The following is a 19355-nucleotide window of genomic DNA, read 5'->3' as shown; positions in this document are numbered from 1 at the left end:
ACGGAATGAAACCAAGTATCTATAACTTCATCATCAGGAGAAACCACGGAATGAAACAAAGTATCTATAACTTCTTCATCTGGAGAACCCATGGAATGAAACCAAGTATCTATAACTTCATCATCAGGAGAAACCACGGAATGAAACAAAGTATCTATAACTTCTTCATCAGGAAAAATCACAGAATTAAACAAATTGTCTATAACTTCATCATCAGGAGAAACCACGGAATGAAACCAAGTATCTGTAACTTCTTCATCAGGAGAAACCATGGAATGAAACAAAGTATCTATAACTTCATCATCAGGAGAAACCACGGAATGAAACAAAGTATCTATAACTTCATCATCAGGAGAAACTACGGAATGAAACCAAGTATCTGTAACTTCTTCATCAGGAGAAACCATGGAATGAAACCAAGTATCTATAACTTCATCATCAGGAGAAACCACGGAATGAAACCAAGTATCTATAACTTCATCATCAGGAGAAACCACGGAATGAAACCAAGTATCTATAACTTCATCATAAAGAGAAACCACGGAATGAAACCAAGTATCTATAACTTCATCATCAGGAGAAACCACGGAATGAAACAAAGTATCTATAACTTCTTCATCCGGAGAAACCATGGAATGAAACCAAGTATCTATAACTTCATCATCAGGAGAAACCACAGAATGAACCAAGTATCTACAGTATAACTTCATCATCAGGAGAAACCACAGAATGAAACCAAGTATCTATAACTTCATCATCAGGAGAAACCACGGAATGAAACAAAGTATCTATAACTTCTTCATCAGGAAAAACCACAGAATGAAACAAAGTATCTATAACTTCATCATCAGGAGAAACCATGGAATGAAACAAAGTATCTAAAACTTCATCATCAAGAGAAACCACAGAATGAAACAAAGTATCTATAACTTCATCAGGATAAACCACGGAATGAAACAAAGTATCTATAACTTCATTATCAGGAGAAACCACGGAATGAAACCAAGTATCTATAACTTCATCATCAGGAGAAACCACGGAATCAAACAAAGTATCTATAACTTCTTCATCAGGAGAAACCACTGAATGAAACCAAGTATCTATAACTTCATCATCAGGAGAAACCACGGATGAAACAAAGTATCTGTAACTTCATCATCAGGAGAAACCACAGAATGAAACCAAGTATCTATAACTTCTTCATCAGGAGAAACCACGGATGAAACAAAGTATCTGTAACTTCATCATCAAGAGAAACCACAGAATGAAACCAAGTATCTATAACTTCTTCATCAGGAGAAACCACGGATGAAACAAAGTATTTATAACTTCTTCATCATTAGAATCCACAGAAACGTTCTGTGGTTCTTCTACTGTACAGGTTATAGATACTTTGAAATGAGTTGAGACTAAAACCGCAATTATTTCACAATACTCTGGACTCTCTGTCATTTTCTATTTCCTACCGACAAGCAGCACCGCACACCTGCATCTCCTACAATTGATTTGTACATTGTATCCCCCGCCCTGCGGAGCAGCAGCTGGATTGATATCTTGAGCCCCCTAAAGTGTAGATCTGTCGAACAATATCACCAAGTGAGCACTTCTGCATCACCATAAAATGTGGATGTCTGGATTATGCCTATTGCGCTTGTTTGTCCTCCAGCTTTCCCTCAGTCTAAAAGATTTAACACTTTACAAAACAGCTGCAAAAGGTTTTACGACACCTAATATTAGCCATTGAATATGAAGATATATGTGAATAATGGTACACTATGTGCTCTATGCAATTATCACACAAGAGGAAATCTGTGGTCAGCTGTATAATATGAGGGGTGATTAGCGTACTGGCTGCTCTTTATTCTGGATACATCCAGCTTCCCAAATTTTAACATAACTTGTAAGAGCAAAGAGACTACATGAAACAAATGCAACACACGGAGAAAGAAGACAGAGGGGGCTGTATGTGAAACCAGATGCAATTATTAATGGAAGGTCAACTAAAAGCAACCAAGACTTGGTGATTCTTCCGTCTTTACAACATAGGTGCCAACTTCTGCTACTTCAGGAGACACCATGTTTCCATTTGCATCTGTTTCCAAAAACAGCCCCAACCCCACCAGAAAAAAAAATATTTTGTTATCCACTGCTTTTCTATCACACTACTCTGTACTTACCCTTGAGACTCAGCTGAACCATTGACTACATGATCAGCCCACGCACTTGCACCATTGTATAACCTTTACCATGCAGCCAGAATGAAAAATAAAAAGTGTTAAAAAGTCAAACAAAATATGAACACGAAATGGCGTGAAATTATAAAAATTTCTCAAAGCAGCAAAATACTAAATGAAAGTCACATTTCTTGCTTTTTTCTAGTGATCGCGGACTTTAATGAAATCTCAACATCATAAATAGGTAAAAGCAATCAACTTTACATTGTACTTCTTATTAAAAATCCTCCCAAGAATGGAGGGATCTTAAGTCCTTAGTTTACAGTGGGCTGTTAGCGGTGGCTGATCTTAGGTAATAAGTGCAGCACTGACAAGCTGTTTGCTATCCAGCTTGTAAGCGCTCCTCTAAAGCCATGAAGATTGCTGGATACTGCCAGCTTCAGTGTCCCTGTGCTCCTCCGATACGGTCTTATAACCATAGATATGTTGCAAGCTTTGTTAAAGGGTAAGACACTGTCTTATAGGATAGCTGCTTACAATGGGCAGCACTAGAAATATTGGCCCCGATTCATCAAAGCAATTTTGCAATAATTCTGTGGCAAATTGCTTTGAAAAGTCACAACATTTTGATGCAGCTTGAAGTCGCTCAAAAATTTTGTAAACTTTTGGTGTTTTCATGCCAGTTTCTCCAAGCTCCACCAAAATGGGAGCTGGGGCGGGATTGGGCGTGACATAACTGCTTGACTAATTGATGAAGAGCATTCCTTCTGCCAGAGATCTTACTCCAGTCTATGGCTGGAGTAAGATTTGTGGCTAGTTTTATGGAGACACACACCACTTGTCAGACCCTCCCGGATATGAATCAGTAGCGTCTGAATCCAATACACCCCCTCATCAAGGCCAATACTAAAAATCACCATTCTTCATGAAACGATGCCAGTGTTCTTCCTTCCAGGAGAGAGTTAAAGAGTTATTTCCATCTTCCTAAAAGAGGAGTATTGCTTGCAAAAAGAAGTAGTTTTACGATTTACTGCTTACTAAAATTTTCAGCCATTCTTAAGATAAACACTTTTTTCCTATTTACAATTTATTGCCCAGGAGACCGACCACCACTGTTACTGCTATACTGTATAACATGGGCAGTGCTTACAAGTTTTTTCTATTGAGCTTGTAAGCACTGTCTTGAAGCTGACCACGACTATAGTGCGCTGCTACCTCCTAATCTTTCACCCAGCTTCAACACAGGGCTTACAAGCTAAACAGGAGCGGTGGTGGTCGGTGTCCTAGGCAATAACCTGTAAACAAAAGAGAAACAAAGTGTTATATCTCAGGAATGGCTGAAAACTGAATAATCAGTAAATTGTAAAATTCCTTGGATTTACAAGCACTATCCAATATCTGAAGATGGGAAAAACTCTATAAATTACATGCAATGTTTTCGAAACATTACACATGCTTCCTATACTAAGCGCTGAATAGGGGACCCCCTCCATCACCCCTATATGACTTAACAAAGTACAAGGAAATCCTCTAAGTTAGTGATGACACCAATGATCAGGGAGATATCAGCCCCATCATCATATACTGTATAGTATGGGTTTTGGAATGTTTGTTATTCCACAATATTAAAGAGGTTTTCCACTATTTGGGCAACCCCTTCTCAATCAGTATGTTTGCCCCCCCAGTAAAATAGTAACACCTATACTCACCTTTGGTGCTGGAGCTGTTCCAGCAGTATCGGCAGTGTCACTCCCGGGGCTCGCTTGACATTGTTACGTCATGCAATCCCTGCGGCCAATCAATGGTGGCGTGCGAAGACAAGCAGCAGTTCTCACTTCCTGATTGACTGCAGGGATCGTGTGACGTTACAGTGTCAAGCGAGCCCCGGGAGGAACAGTGCCGTCACAGCAGGTGAATAGGGGCAAACATAGGGACTGAAAAGGGAATCCACTTTAACCCCTTCATGACCGGAGATATTTTCGTTTTTGTTTTTTGCTCCACTTCTTTCCAGAGCCATAACGTCTTTTTTTTTCTGTCAATATGGCCGTGTGAGGGCTTGTTTTTCGTGGGACGAGTTGTACTTTTGAACGACACCAATTGGTGTTAACATATCGTGTGCTGGAAAAGAAGAAAAAAATCCAAGTGTGGTGAAATTGCAAAAAAAGTGCAATCCCACACTTGTTTTTTGCTTTGCTTTGCAATTGCAAACACTGACCTGCCATTATGATTCTCCATGTCATTACGAGTTTATAGACACCAAACATGTCTAGGTTCTTTTTTATTTAAGTGGTGAAAAAAATTACAAAGTTTGTTTAAAAAAAACAAACAAAAATTGCACCATGTTCCTATACCCGTAGCGTCTCCATTTTTCATGATCTCAGGTTGAGTGAGGGCTTATTTTTTGCGTGCCAAGCTGACGTTTTTAATGATACCATTTTGATGCAGATACAATCTTTTTATCAGGGTGACATCAGATCTGTCTAGGGGTCCCTTCGTGTTGCACTTAGCCTTTCCTACTCTAAAAAAAGCAATCGTGTGCATGAAATTTCTGAAATCTTTTTTCTGGTACTGTAAAAAGCAGCTTTCAATTTGCACAAAAAAAAAACGCTGCAAAAATGCAACGTGTGAACCTAGCCTTACTCTCGTCTCAATATGGAAGACACATGAGTACTTTGCTGAACGGGTGTCGGGAGGAATAGCATGAGACATTCAGCCTACAGTTATTGAAGGTGCAGGTCCAGATCAGGGGTGATCCTAGTAAAGCTATATACCGTAACCCATGTTTGTTATAGCTTATCACATTAAACATAAGCATCTATAAATCATATCAATCTTCAATGCAAAGTATACAGCGAGCTTATAACTACGTCTGTGGTGCAGGTGCAAATACCTTTCAGGCGAAGGGGAAGGTTCATTGCAATGTGAATTAGGCACTCGTCTCTCTTGTCTAGTTCTCCTAAACAGAGAACAAATGGCAGAGTTTTTTTCAACACGTCTAAATGTATTCCTTAGAGAAATCTATTCCATGCATTTCTATGAATTGCAGATTGTTAAAGTCAATGTAGCGTTCTGCATCCTATTTGCAAAAGCCTTGTAACGCTATATAGTACAAAGCCTGTTACGGGTGGGGCGGAGGGCAACGGAAAGTAGGTGCAGAGAATAGAGAAATAGGTGGGAGTCCAAAAGGGCATAACCAAAACTCTTGGTGACACCTCAGAATTATGATCCGTAGGGGTCCTTAGGCTACCAAGTGCTATAATGACACTGTGGGACTGAGGTACCAAGGGCTCAACAGCGGGGGCACATTGTTCATTACCATTACCTGACCCTTGTTCACAAATTTGCCTACACTATAATAAACTGGGTAGTTGAATGATGAGACACTGCCCTTGTCTGGACATGTTTCATTAAAGGGCCACTACTTATTGATGGCCATCAATATCTGGTCGGTGGGGGTACGACACCAGGCAACCTCAATAACCAGATGTTACCGGTGCCGGCCAGAAATTCTCGGCTGCTGTTGGAATAGAGCAACTCCATCATTTCTATAGTGACTTCAGCTGGGTATTGCAGATCCCCAACTCATAAGAATGGATCTGGATAAATATGTTATACCCAGCCACGATCACTATCGTTTTGACAGAGCTGCTGTGTTCCACCAGCATCCGAGAACTTCCAGTGATCTGATCAACAGCAATGCCGGGTAACACAACTTAACCAAACTTTTAAATATTTTTTTTAAATCTTGTAGATTCTCAAAAGTCTATGGAGAAAAATGATCTATACATATGTTAGTGGTTACTTTTAGGGAGCAGTCAGAAGGTCGTATAAACTGGACCAAGATTAGAACACAAAGCTTGGAATCACTGGCGGCTCTCCCGAACCCAGCACAAAAGCTTCACGTATTTCTATGCAGTTGTCATGCTCGAGTTAGAAGATCCGCCAAGCAAACCGAGCATTCAGTTTCGATCTCGGTCCGATTTATATGGCTGCCTGACTGCACCCTTAGTGAAAATAATTGGTGGAGAAATTTTGAATTTGATGGAGTTATGTAACCATTGTGTATATAGTGTTTCGTCTAGTGTGATCTTGAAGAGATTAAATATATAATTTAACCTTGGGCTGCTCTTTTATCTCGATCCACGAATCCACATGTCAGTGTTCTCAGTTTTAACTTCACATACTACCAGGGATGGCTGCTGTCCCGATATAATCAAGTTAATGGATCAGGCTTCTACCTAACGAGGAACTGGTGGCAGTCCTACCGGGATGGCAGGGCTCTGTTTCACTGGTGCTAGTGAAATGGGCCTTTCAGCCTGTCAGGTTTGTGACAGAGTGTGGTGCCACTTCAGCGACTAACTGAGTGGGCCACCTTCTCTCACTCCACGTTCCTCCCTGGGCCCGTGTGAACAGGAGATGTCTGTGTAAAACTGTGCCAAGCTGACCTTATGTGTCTCCACGGGGTGCGGCATGTCACATTGCTGCAAGTGAGGAGACCGTACTGCGTGATCCCTTTGACGTAATGGCGATGTCAGGTGTTGTGGCGAGGTGTAAATTCTTCACGTGGTGGCAGTGGTGGGATCTGGCGTGATCTCTCAAGTGCCTTCTTTAACATGTGGGAGCGCGGTGGGATCGAGATAATAGTATGAGTGTGGGGCCCATACTCTCAGACACTAAAGATTACCAGTAGCAGCTTTTTGTCGTGGGGTTTTAAGATAAGCTCGGCACTAGACAGTCCGAGTGCAAACACTGTAAGGTGTTTGGGTGCATCAGGTTGCAGCTCTGTGTCAGTGACTAAAGATTGCACGATGTTGCTGAAGCAGAGGGGGAGTCCAGCCCAGGCCCCCTAATGAGCCAGTCACCGGCGGTCAGTTCCGCAGTGGGCCACTCCCTACAGCCAGGCAGCCTCGGACACCCTCCTGCAAGCTGCTCAGATTCAAGGCCGGAGACAAGGCCACCTACAAGACCCTCATGGCAGCTGCAGAACATCAGTGTGAAGGCAAGCACCAGAGACAAATGCTTCAGCTCTAGCCAGAGACTCCAGCCAGTCGCAAGTTCTCCGAGTTCTGGGTCCTGAAGCTACGAGTGGAGGACTTCCCCCTGCTGGACAAAGGAGGGGAATTGGACACTTTCTTGCTGGCATTTGAAAAAACTTGCCATCAATACCATCTGCCTGACAACTAGTGTGTCCGATTCTTAACCTCCGGGGTAAGGCCACCCAGAGAGACCACCCTGAGCTATGAGGACATCAAGCAGGCTCTGGTCCGGCAGTACAACTTGACCCGAGACATACCGGAAGAAGCTCCGGAGTATGTAGCGGGGTCCTGCAGACAGCTGTCCCCATCCCAGAAACCGTCCACTGTTTTGTGTGTAAGTGGGGGTAGTGAGAGGTCCCTTGACAACTTTCAGCCTGTCAACATTGGCCAGGCAGCGACCATGGGACTGTGTGACAGTGGAGCTGAAATGACTCTTGTGCGGCCAGAGCTGGTGTCCCCACAGGGTTTGCTACCTGGGAAAAGCCTCGTTGTTTGGGGGATTTGAGGAGTCAATATGCACTGCCCATCGGCTAAGCGTATTTTGACTAGGGCGCCGGGAAGGAAGTGACAAGGTGGGGGTATCCTGGAATATTCCAGCTAGTGTTTTGCTTGTGATAGATTTGGAGAGACTAGTGTCCTAGTATGTGGTCAGTGAATCCCCAAGGCCTGATCCTCCAAAGAACAACGTAATGTCCACCCCTGTTGATGTCAATGTGATTAACATGCGTACTGATGGGGATGTGGTGGTGGGTGATGTACTGTGTCCCTGTCTCCTTGGGGAGGATGAGATCAATCAACCAAGCTGTAATAATGCCCTAGAAGCATACTGCTGGCATACTGGAACCAGTTCTGTGAGGTTGTCACAAAGGGGACAGACAGGGGGCAGGCAGCTGCGGAGGGGGGTGCATGAAATTGAGGGCAGGGATGTCCCAGGGGTGGTAGGACTCCCAGGTAAGGCCTCATGGCAGGGTTCCTCCACAACTGGGATATCAGAGGGCCAGGTTAGTCAGTCTGGACCTGCGACTTGATCAGAAGTAGAGGGGAAGCGGGCACTACGTGCGGTTGCCGTGACCGTGGCCACTGCCATGCGCAATGTTAGCGCCGGAGCCCCTCGGGGGTCTGAGCACTTCCCCTCTTCCAACCAACAGGCTGCTGGGTCAGACGGAGGTCATGAGACAGGTCCCAGGAAACTGCCAGAAAATGTGGCAGTCTCGTCTATTCTGGCCACTTTCAGTCAGGGGTTTCAGGCGGCGTTGGAAACTGACGACAGCTTGAGAGCTCTCAAGGAGCAAGCGGCACAGCCTCCATTAGGACAAAGGACGGTTGTTACAGCTAACAGTCCAGCAGTGTTCACCGGAGGCATGTCCTAGGGACTGATAGTTAGTGGTACCCTATTCGTTAAGGGTGGAGTTGTTGTGGATTGCACACGAGATTCTGAAGGCCCGACATCTACAGATGACTAAGACAAAGGCCAGGCTAGCCCAGCATTTCTACTGGCCAAGCCAAGGATAGGGGCCAATGTGGTAGCCTACTGCCGTGCACGACACCAGTCAGAGAGTAGGGATAGAGGGGCGGCGACCCAATGTGAGAGGACATACCAGGTGGGTCAAAAGATGTGGGTACTGGTCCCTGTTAAACAGGACAAGCTTCGGGCACCCTGGGAAGCCCCGTAACTTGTGCACCAGCAGCTCAACATCATATTGTATCTGGTCACCATGAACCATGCCCGGGGAAGGCTTTCAACGTAAACATGATGAAGGCACATCATGAGCAGGAGGCCTGCACCCTTCTCATATGCAACCTGCCAGAAGAGGAAGAGGCGGAGACCCTCCCGGATACGCACGCCCAAGCTAGGGCAGGTGGGACCATTGAGGATGTGGAGGATGCAAGAAGCTCTTGTCAGACCAATGGTCTCGGAAGTAGGAAACCCTACACCCTTTGTGGGATTTGTTCAGCAGCAAGAGTTGGCCGTCCATCACATGGACATCGGGGATCACCCCCCAATCTGGCGTTCAGCATATCGGGTCTCAAGGAAGGTGCAGCGGCATATATGCCAGGAGATTGACAAGATGCTGAAGCTAGGGGTCATCCAAACATCCAGCTGTGTAGTCTATTCCAAAGAAGGGCAGGACAAGCCGGTTCTGCATGGACCAAAGGGGGCTCAACACTGTCAAAGTCACCCATGCATACCACATGCTGTGTGTGGAGACTTGCTCTACCAGTTGGCAGGGTCCAAGTACCTGACCATCATGGATCTGAGCCGGGGATATTGGCAGATTCCCCTGACCCACGAGGCGCAGTAACACTCTGTTTTTATCATCCCATTCGGACTGTACGAGTCCACAGTGATACCATTTGGCATGAAGAATGCACCTGCCACTTTTCTGTGGATGGTCAACATGCTGCTCAAGGGACTTGAGGGATCTGGACGACATTGCCAACGTCAGTCCCAACTGGGAAGATCACCTAGAGCATCTGGTGCAGGTGCTCAGGGCAGATCTGCCGGACAGGCTTGACCATTAAACTGGAAAAGTGCCAACTAGGCATGAGTGAGGTCCACTACCTGGGACAGCAGGTAGGTGGTGGTGTTCTGAAGCTGGAGCCCGAGAAGGTGGATGCCATCGTATCCTGGTTTACGCCCAGGACCAAGAAACAGGTGATGTCATTCCTGGGCACCGCTGGGTACTATACGAGGTTTGTCCCCCACTATAGTAGAAAGGTGAAGCCCCTGACTGACCTCACCAAGAAAAAGCTGTCCTAAGCAGTAGATTGGACAAACGACTGTGACACAGCCTTCTGGGCACTGAAGACTGCCTCTTCCAGCTCCGAAGTACTACAAGCAGCCGACCTCACATGGCCGTCTGTAACACAGACCGACGACAGTGACTTTATCCTTGGGTGCTGTGCTCAGCAAGGTTTACTCTACAGACCAGGTCTTGTACCTGAGCCAGTAGCTCCTGCCGCAGGAGGTGGCCTACTCCACCGTGGAAAAAGGATGTCTGGCAATTGTATGTGCCCTGCATCGTCTGCAGCCATGCTTTTACGGGTGCCAATTCACTGAAGAAACGGACCACAACCCCCTCAGTCGGTTACACACAGTATCCAGAACGAATGGGAGGTTGCTAAGCTAGAGCCTTGCGCTCCCGCAATCCACTTCGCCATTCGCCACAAGAAGGGCCATGACCATGGTAACAACGACGGGTTATCCCGACAAGGGGAGGTTGCCCCTAGCGCCCTCTAAAGGAGGCAGTTGTGAAGAGTATGGAGAGATACCCAAGTCATGCCCATCAACTGTATCATATCATACTACAGTCCTCCTTCAGCATGTGTAGCTGTAACAGGACACAGGCTCAGCAAGTTGTGCAGCTTTCTCAGCTGCAATGGGAAAACTCAAATCCCCCACTAGCTTTGCTAGTTTCCACACAGAATCTTCCTGTGTAACTGCTTCATTCAATCAGATGGGAATTTCATAAAGAGATTTAAGGAAATATGAAGTTATCGTATGTCCTTGCATTTTCGAGATCTCTGAAACGTGACTAACACCTTCCAAGGTCTCAATCCATTCTAGCACGCCAGGGTGGGTAGATACGCAGAAAGACTAGTAGAAGTAAGGTAGAGAAGCCGTGTTTGATTGTAACAGGGCCCGGCCGGATCCGATGGTGCCAGAACCGCTGTCCTATGCCCTTTTAGCTACAAACACCTATAAGACCAACCCGGGGGTAGAACAGGGAGTAACCGACCAAGGGGTTACATGTTTGTGCAAGTCCACGTGCTCTCTCTCTTTGTCATCCTTGCTGTTCATTTTTAAAAGAGGGCCACACTGAGTAACGTGCTGGAAGGAACTGAAACCAGCTGGTAGCCTCATAACCCCATGCGGCCCAGCACACATGGTCGAACATCAAACAGGTAACGGACATGATTCATATGCTTATATATTTTGTACTTCACCTGTATTTGCATATCTGATCATTGTATATGTATAACCATTGTGTATATAGTATTTTATCTAGTGTGCCTTAAGGCAATTAAATATATAATTTAACCTTGGGAAGCTCTTTTATCTTGCTGCACGAATCCACATGTTTGCGTTTTCGGTTTTAACTTCACATGCTACCGGGGCTGGTTTCTGGCATGATACACCGCAATCCCGTTAACGGACCGAGCTTATATTTAACGAGGAACTGGTGGCAGTTCTACCGGGCTGGCAGGGCTCTGTTTACTGGAGCTAGTGAAAGGTTTGTGAGTGAGTGTGGTGCTACGTCAACGGCTGCGTGGGACACTTCTTGGGCCCGTGTGTACAGTGGGTGTCTGTGTAAAACTGAGCAAAACTGACCTTACCTTCCAAAGGGGGTGCGGAACGTCACATTGGTGCATGTGAGGAAACCGTACCGTGTGATCCCTTCGACGCAATAGCGACGTCAGGCAGTGTGGCGAAGAGCGGGTTCATCACATGTGTAAATCGCTTACTTGCAGTCACACGACTGCTCTTGGAAAATCCTGATAGTATGCAGTGTGCACGCTATGAGGATTCAAAAGTCTGCAGTCAAAGTAACTGCAAACTTTCATCCTAACCCTGAGCAACCCCTTTAATTCTTTTATTTTCAGACCCCCTGACATGCACTTTTCAGTCTGACCCCCTTGAACATGAGCTATTATGATATGAAGAGACTGGCAGGGGATATGCTGGATGGCAGGGAGGAAGGAGCATCAACAAGCTATTCTGCCTTCACCAGGGTATAATAGTAGATAAAGGGAAATGGATGTGACCTGAATTATTGCCCAGGGTGAAGGAAAGCCTAACTATGATTGTCTGTAAATGAAAAGTAGCCTTTCTGCACTTTATTTTTTTTTGTCAAAAGTGACGAAAACGCTCATGAAAGCTTCAGCGGTCTTGTGAATGTGAACAGAGACTTATTTATCACTTCCTTCAAAGACAAAGCAACAGTAAAAGCATCAGGTTGTCAAAAGACAGTGACACCGCTTCTGTACTACAACCCAAAACGCCAATACATATAAAAGCAAAACACACACGTACACTCCATGCAGAAGACTATAAACTACTGTGTGCATAGGCCACATATATATGATGAGCCACATATATGAGCGCACACAGCATGGAGGTGTTGGTCTACGTTTCACACTAAGTATACCTCTCAAGGTCATTGTAAGCACCCTCAGAATAAGTACGGCACATCTTACGGGAACGCAGCAATCGGATAGCATCTTCACAAAAGATAGGATACATGGGGTGATCCGTGCTGGCAAGAAATGGGACAATGAACTCATTATCCTTGAATCTTAACAATCTGAATAGGAAATCACTGCAAAATCAAACAAGAAACACCACAAAACCACACAGAGCGGGAGCGCGTACTGGCAGCTTTTATGCTACTGTACCCACCGGTAGGGATCATGCACTGGGTTAAAGTGCCCTTGATGTCTATAGGGTAAAGGCAGCAATTTTGCCGTCAGAACCAACAGTCATGAGAATGCGGAATAGTAAACCACCCCTTCAAGACGTTATAGTAATACAGACATATAGCTTGGGGTAAGAATGTAACTTAATATACTTTATACAACAGAGGGTAATGGCGGATTCATGGCTATCAAAAAGGTAAGAGCTACACGGTTACTTGTGCCACGTGAAACAAGATGGAACTTATATCCTAAAAGAAGACACTAAATAGAACGATCAGTGCAATTCAATGCGTCTCTCCACCAACCACTGATGGTGCCAGCTTGGAAGAACACTTCCTTCAACAAATTAAAGAAAAACGTAAAAAATAAATAAAAAGCTCCATCACTTGATATTAGTCTCGTGGCACAAGCTGCCTAGCTTTACCCTGTAGGGGGTCTACCAAGGATAAACCTAACCTTTAAGGGAGGGTGCATCACACAAGACTGGTGTCCTATGTTCCCATACTGGGTCACACGGCACCACATTTGGAAGGTTTAGCATACACACAATTTATACCTTGGTTCTCTTAGATGATGGTCAAAGGACTGACTGAACCTGGTGCGAGGTAGTGTGAGATAATGACTAGAGAGGTGGCAAAAAAAAAGAGACAAGAACATTTAGATCTTGAAGTGATGGATAGAAGAACACTATATCAGAAGAACGGTAGGACCAAGGGGTCGGGAGATCTACATTTCAACTGGTTTTCAAAAGGGTATTGCCAACAGAAGAACTTTTACTCATGGTCTGCATCTGATTACTAGACGTAGTCCAGAGTCTTGGTCTCCAACCTTACCTTTTTCACTTGGACATCCAATCTCTCACCACACAGGTCTATACATCGTCATGCAGGCACGTACAGCATACATTTCTAAGCTGGTCTTCTGACTCATGCGGTTAATTACTATGCCAAGCAATGGCGTAACTTGAAGCTCATGACCCCCAATGCAAAGTCTCCAACAAGACCTCTAACTATCACGGATCTTTAACAGTACTGGTCTTCTCATATGGGCTGCTTAGGCTTCAAGGTGTAAAGTCAAGAAGGTCCGGGTACTGACAAAGTTTTTTTTTTATTGATTTTTTTATTTGACAAAACTGGACGCGTTTCGGCCCATCCAAAGCTTTTCATCAGACTGTTAATGAAAGCTTTAGGTGGGATGAAACACGTAATAAAAGAATCAAGAAAAAGCCTATGTGAGGGCCGTAACTTTCTTGACTTTGCATTGTCTATCTTTCTACATGCAGCACAACCACCAGTGAAGTGCTGATGTTTTATGGATTACGTCAAGGCTCAAGGGCAACTACAATGCCTGCGCCCACTGTAGTTACACCACTGGGGTCAAGTGTCCAGTGCTCCATCATGTTATGTAATGAACTGCCTCCTTAAGCCACACGTATGTGTAGCTCCCCTGACTGTCCAAGATGCAGCCGTGAAACAACTATACACCACAGTGATTGTTGACATCTGCACAATTTTTCAGGTGAAGATCACTTTTACCTGCAAAAAATGTGTGGGTAGGCGGTATCTTGGCTCACAGGGCCGTTAGTGCATTTAAAGAGGACCTGTGGCTAGTTATTGCTTTTATTTTATTCCCACTGATCCCGAGTATTCTATTTTTTTTTTATAAATCCACCATACTGTTAAACAGATATTGTCCTTTTATTCAGTGATAATTTTTCTGGTCTATATGAAGGGGAAGTTTCTCACAGGATCCTCTGGGGCGTGCCTTTTGGCTGCTCCGCATAATTATCTTGTGAGCTACGCCTACCTAGTAAAGACCATAAAAATGTGACCTTAAGGAAAAAAGCTCTGGAAATGTACGATGGACTACTCAGACTAGAAGGAATACAAGAAAGACAAAACTGGACACTTTTGGCCCTATTTAAACAAGACCTGTCCCTTCTCATAAAATATGTAATTTTTTTTTTAGCCTGGGGTAAATGGCGCTGTTCTTTTGAATCTGGCATGGTGTAATTTTTATCCCTGCACCTTTCTGTCCTGAGATATGCCCCTCTGTTTGTTATATATATATATATATATATATATATATATATATATATATATATATATATATATATATATATAGTCTTTTCAGCCAACTGGGTGTAGTTAAACACCCATAAAGAACTGTTGAAGACCACGCTCACTTGTGAAAAAAAAAAAAAGACTAGATTTAAGGAAAGAGGGATCCATATCTCAGGAAAGGAGAAGCACAGGTACAAAATATAAAACAATTCAGAAGACTAGTGGCATTTACACAAAATAACTACATATTTTTGGCAATTGTACGGTCCCTTTTAAAGGGTTATTCCCAATTTTTAACTTTTACTGCAGTCCCATAGACAATGAATGGAGTAGTGAAGTGCATGTGTGGCCACCACTTCATTCTGATGAGCATTTCACAGTGAATATAACAGAATCAGTCCTTCACATCACAGTAGAAGAATTTAAAGGTAATCTGTCAGCTGGTTTTTGCTCTGTAATCTGAGTGCAGCCTGAAGTAGGGGCTGAGACACTGATTTCAGCAATGTGTAACTTATTAGTCTGTTGTTTCAATACAATGAGAGTTTTATGAGCAGGAGATTATTACTGCAGGACTAGTTCCCACATGCATCCTGGTCCAACCCGCACTGATTAGCAGCTTACTGTTAATATAAAATGTACACAGAAAGCTGATAATGAGGGGTGTGGGCGGGGTTAGCTTTATTAGCTCTGCTACAAGGTACAACTGCTGCACCCAGTAAACTAAGTGCCACATCGCTGGAATCAGGGTCTCTGTCTCTACATTATGCTGCTCTCAGATGAAGTAGCAACAACCTGCTGACTGATTACCTATAAGTCTATGCATAACCAATTTTTTACAAGAAAAAGGTTCATCTTACAGCTAGATGAATAGTTTTGGATGACTCCAGTAATTAAAGTAATGACACTGTATTATATTAATGAAATAAGCCCTAATTAATTTTAAATAAGTACAAAAAATGGAGCTATCAAAACAACATAAAACTTTTCACTCCTGCAGAATAGTAAAGACGCTGCTGAACATATTTTATCGACCCACCATTAGTCTGGCAGGACACCAACCCTCCGAGGGAGCACACCGGTAGGTAAAGGCTTTATCCATGCAAATACAATCTGCCGTATTACGGAGTGAAATGACTACAGCGTCCGCCCTACTATCACTCACTATCGCTATCCCTACATAATAAATCCATTAGTAATACATAATACTGGCATAGTACGATCTCTGCGCTGCTGCATGCGAAGCAAAATGTACAGATGTAGCAGAACTCACCATTATATAACTGACGGTAGATTAGTTTTACCTGCAGTCCTATGTAAATCTCCATACATGGTATCACAAAATGCGTACCAAAGGACAAACTCAGCTCAGCAACAATTGGGCATCTCGGCTCTGCTACATTTGCATCCGGATATAAATCACAGAACAGTCATTAAAGGTTCTAGGTCAGATCCACTAGAATAAAAAGATTATTCCCATCTTCATAGATGGGTATTGTTGGAGAGCACCAGCACTTTTGCAACTCACTGCTTATTAAAATTTGCAGCCATTCCCGAGATATTAATACTTTTCTGTTCTTTTGTTTTTTGTTTACATTGCGTTGCCTTGGAGACCGACCACAGCTGCAGTCGCTGTCTTGCTTGTCAGCACTGGCTGTGAGTAAGGAGGTAACAGTGCGCTATATCGATCCTTCAAGTCTTGAAAACAGAATAGAAAACAGTTTCTAAGCGCTGCCTATATGCTCTTCTGTCTAGCAGCGGTGGTCGGTCTCCAAGACAACGAGCTGTAAACAAACAAAAAAAAAGTCTTAATATCTCAAGAACGGCTGAAAATTTTGACAAGCAATAAATTGCAAAATTGCTTGCATTTACAAGGACTATCCGAAAATATCCATCTAAAAAAGATGGGAATAACCCTTTATTCTCTAGCCCTCTCTAGGATATAGTATATGCTCTAGTCAAGGCCTCTACTATGTTCTTTAGTTACCTTTCTCTGTCTGGGGAGTAGTGGTTATCTAATACACGATGTCTTTCCACTCTGCCCATGACATTGTATTGTGCAGGGCCAGATCTTGTCGCTCTTGGTCCCTGTTCCAAACTCCTACTGGAAGAAAGGGAAGCTTGTCAGTTCCAGAGTCATGGTCCCTGGGTGGCTCGACAAACTACAGTTAATACCGCACAGCCCTATTAAAGACATCTATATAAGGTGCAGCTGATACCTAAACAATACGGACTGCTGTTTTATGCAATATATTGATAACCTGCCTATAAAAAAGGAACCACAGACGGCAACAATATGGCAATGTAATAGCACCGGGACTAAATGTATGTTTATTAGCGATGGATGATCTATAAAGGGGATGTGAAGCTGCAGCGATCGACTGATTTCATCATCCAAGACTGCTTGTTTGCTCTCCAGTGGCCACTACAGGGGAAATGCAGTATTGCATGTGACTATTTTAATTATTTTCTGTCCATATAATATAAGAATAGACCAAATCTGGTTCATATAGAAGGTCTCAAGCTGATTCCAATGTGTACTCTGTAATATCAGCAATATCGCAGTAACTATTAGCAAATTAACTTGAAGGATATGGACAGCATCATGGACAATCTTTTTTACCTGAACTTTACATATATTTTGAGCTAAAATATCCTTTTTGCAGTTGGGTTTCATATAAACATCATTTGCCTTTTAAAGTCTTGCACTGTCTATAGACGGCTGTAGAATGAGGTAACTGAAAATCCACCAGTGAGCTCCTTCTGACCGGGAGTATGTAACTCTTGTCTTCCTTCTTCCCAGCTTCTCTGTGCTGACTTATGGCCACACGAGAGTTGCGTTGGTCATAAATCAGCTGAGAAGAGCCGAGAAGAAGATAGATAAGAGGTATAAACTCTCCTGTCAGAATGAGAACTGGCTGATGAATTCCCAATAAACCCGTTCTTCAACTAGCAACAAAGAATGCAAAAAAAACCCAAAAAACACTATTGGGAGAAAATGGTGCAAAACTTTTGAAGGATACCCAATAGCAAAAAAAAAAGATTTTTAGCTAAAAATACATGCATTTAAGTATTAACAAAAACTCTCAAGGTGACTGTATTCATTAAAGAGTAACTGTAATTAAAATGTTTGTGTCATATATCAATAATATACATGAAAAGAAGCAACTTTGCAATAGATCTAGAAATCTGCTCAATTCTCCTCCTGGACCGGACTGATCTGTCATTCACAAAATTCTTAATTCCCAGGTCAAATCTGTATTCAATAAAGACAGACTTTCCCATTATTCCACTACTGAGATAGGAGATGACAGTTAGTGCTCATTAAGTTCTACGTAGAGGGGAGGAGCTCTGTCTCTAGCTCCTCCCTCCTACATAGAATCTCATCAGCACCAACCGTCACCTTCCTATCTCGGTAATGGGAAAGTCGGTCTTCACTGTAGACAGATTTTTACCCGGGAATTGAACATTTTGAGAATAAAATATCAGTCTGGGAGGAAAAAGAAGCAGATTTCTCCGATAAGATATATTACATAGTTTTTTTTATTTTCATGTGTATTATTGATTTATGGAATAAAAATTAAAACAACGGATACTCTTTAAGGAAATCAGCAGGTTTTCTGATCACTGCCTAATTCGGGTAATTCCTTTAACCTCTGACAAACCGTCCTACGTGTCCTAAGTATATAGCAAGACAAATAACCATTCAACGAGGCCAGAAAACATGACATTATGCGTGTATTTTACATATAACTCGTGCACACACTCCGATCCATCATCCACCAACCATTGCACATGTAACAGTCTACACCGCAGACATTGCAAAAAAAATATACAAATTTGCATAAACCTAAAAAAAATATTCTACATCTCAAAACGTATTCTTAGTTCCTGGGGTGTAATAAGTAGGACATATATAATATATGACACTAATAAAGACATAAAATAGATCAGACATAGCAAAAATACTCACCAGACTCGGCCAGGCTCTCCACACTTGAGCTAATTACATTTTTTATTTTTTAGAGCCCCCTTACAAACAAATCAAACATTTATCATTTTTGTTCTACAAGTTAAGGCATCAGCTAAAATCATACAAAATATGTAATAAAACATTGTGGACCTGGCACATAGAATGGGATAAAAAATAATGATTTTTCATGGCTTGCAGGTCACGGTAGGTATGGGACCTATTTTCCTTTTTCTTAGTGGAAGTATTAGGGGCTAAAAATAATTTTTGCAATTAGGTTTCATTAAAAAAAAGTTGGATTTTACAGGCTCTTTGTTTCCCTTCGCATTCAACTTGGGCATAAATCAGCTGAGAAGAGATCAGAAAAAGACTGATAAGAGAGATACCAACTCATGTCAGACCATTAAAATGAGCTCACTGATGGATCCTCAGGTAACTCACTGTGCAGACAGCAATAGGCAGTGCAAGACAGAAAGCAAAGGGTGGAACATTCTTCAGTCAATACAATTGCAAAAATTATTTTTAGCCCTAAATACCATACATGTAACAAAAAAAACCAAAACTTTGTCCCACAAAGGTGGGTAAACCCTTTAAACATTAACAGGAATTGAAGAACAGACTAATAAATAACATTCCCATATCTGAGACATATATTTTTAGACTGGACAATTAAGGTTCTAAGCAGATTTATTTTTAA

The 19355-nt window shown here is 43.0% G+C and overlaps 1 protein-coding gene across 49 annotated transcripts in view; it reads right to left on the bottom strand.

The window, feature by feature from the left end:
* RIMS2 (regulating synaptic membrane exocytosis 2) overlaps positions 1–19355 on the bottom strand; it is a 618543-nt gene that overhangs the window by 159056 nt on the left and 440132 nt on the right. For 25 of the 49 annotated variants that reach the window (XM_077271021.1, XM_077271056.1, XM_077271022.1 and 22 more), the window contains 5 exons: positions 16676–16792; positions 13185–13250; positions 12361–12468; positions 5065–5130; positions 2178–2240 (listed from right to left, as the gene is read on the bottom strand). The exons of 3 other annotated variants lie outside the window; for them this stretch is intronic. In XM_077271021.1, the coding sequence (XP_077127136.1) occupies positions 2178–2240; positions 5065–5130; positions 12361–12468; positions 13185–13250; positions 16676–16792 (420 nt within the window). The remainder of the gene's footprint in view (positions 1–2177; positions 2241–5064; positions 5131–12360; positions 12469–13184; positions 13251–16675; positions 16793–19355) is intronic. 21 more of the 49 variants (XM_077271037.1, XM_077271046.1, XM_077271024.1 and 18 more) reach the window with 4 other exon arrangements.

Source organism: Ranitomeya variabilis, chromosome 6, assembly GCF_051348905.1.
Source record: "Ranitomeya variabilis isolate aRanVar5 chromosome 6, aRanVar5.hap1, whole genome shotgun sequence".
Taxonomy (NCBI): Eukaryota; Metazoa; Chordata; class Amphibia; order Anura; family Dendrobatidae; genus Ranitomeya; species Ranitomeya variabilis.
Note: the sequence above shows the minus strand (reverse complement) of the source record. Positions and strands in the feature narration are given on the sequence as shown.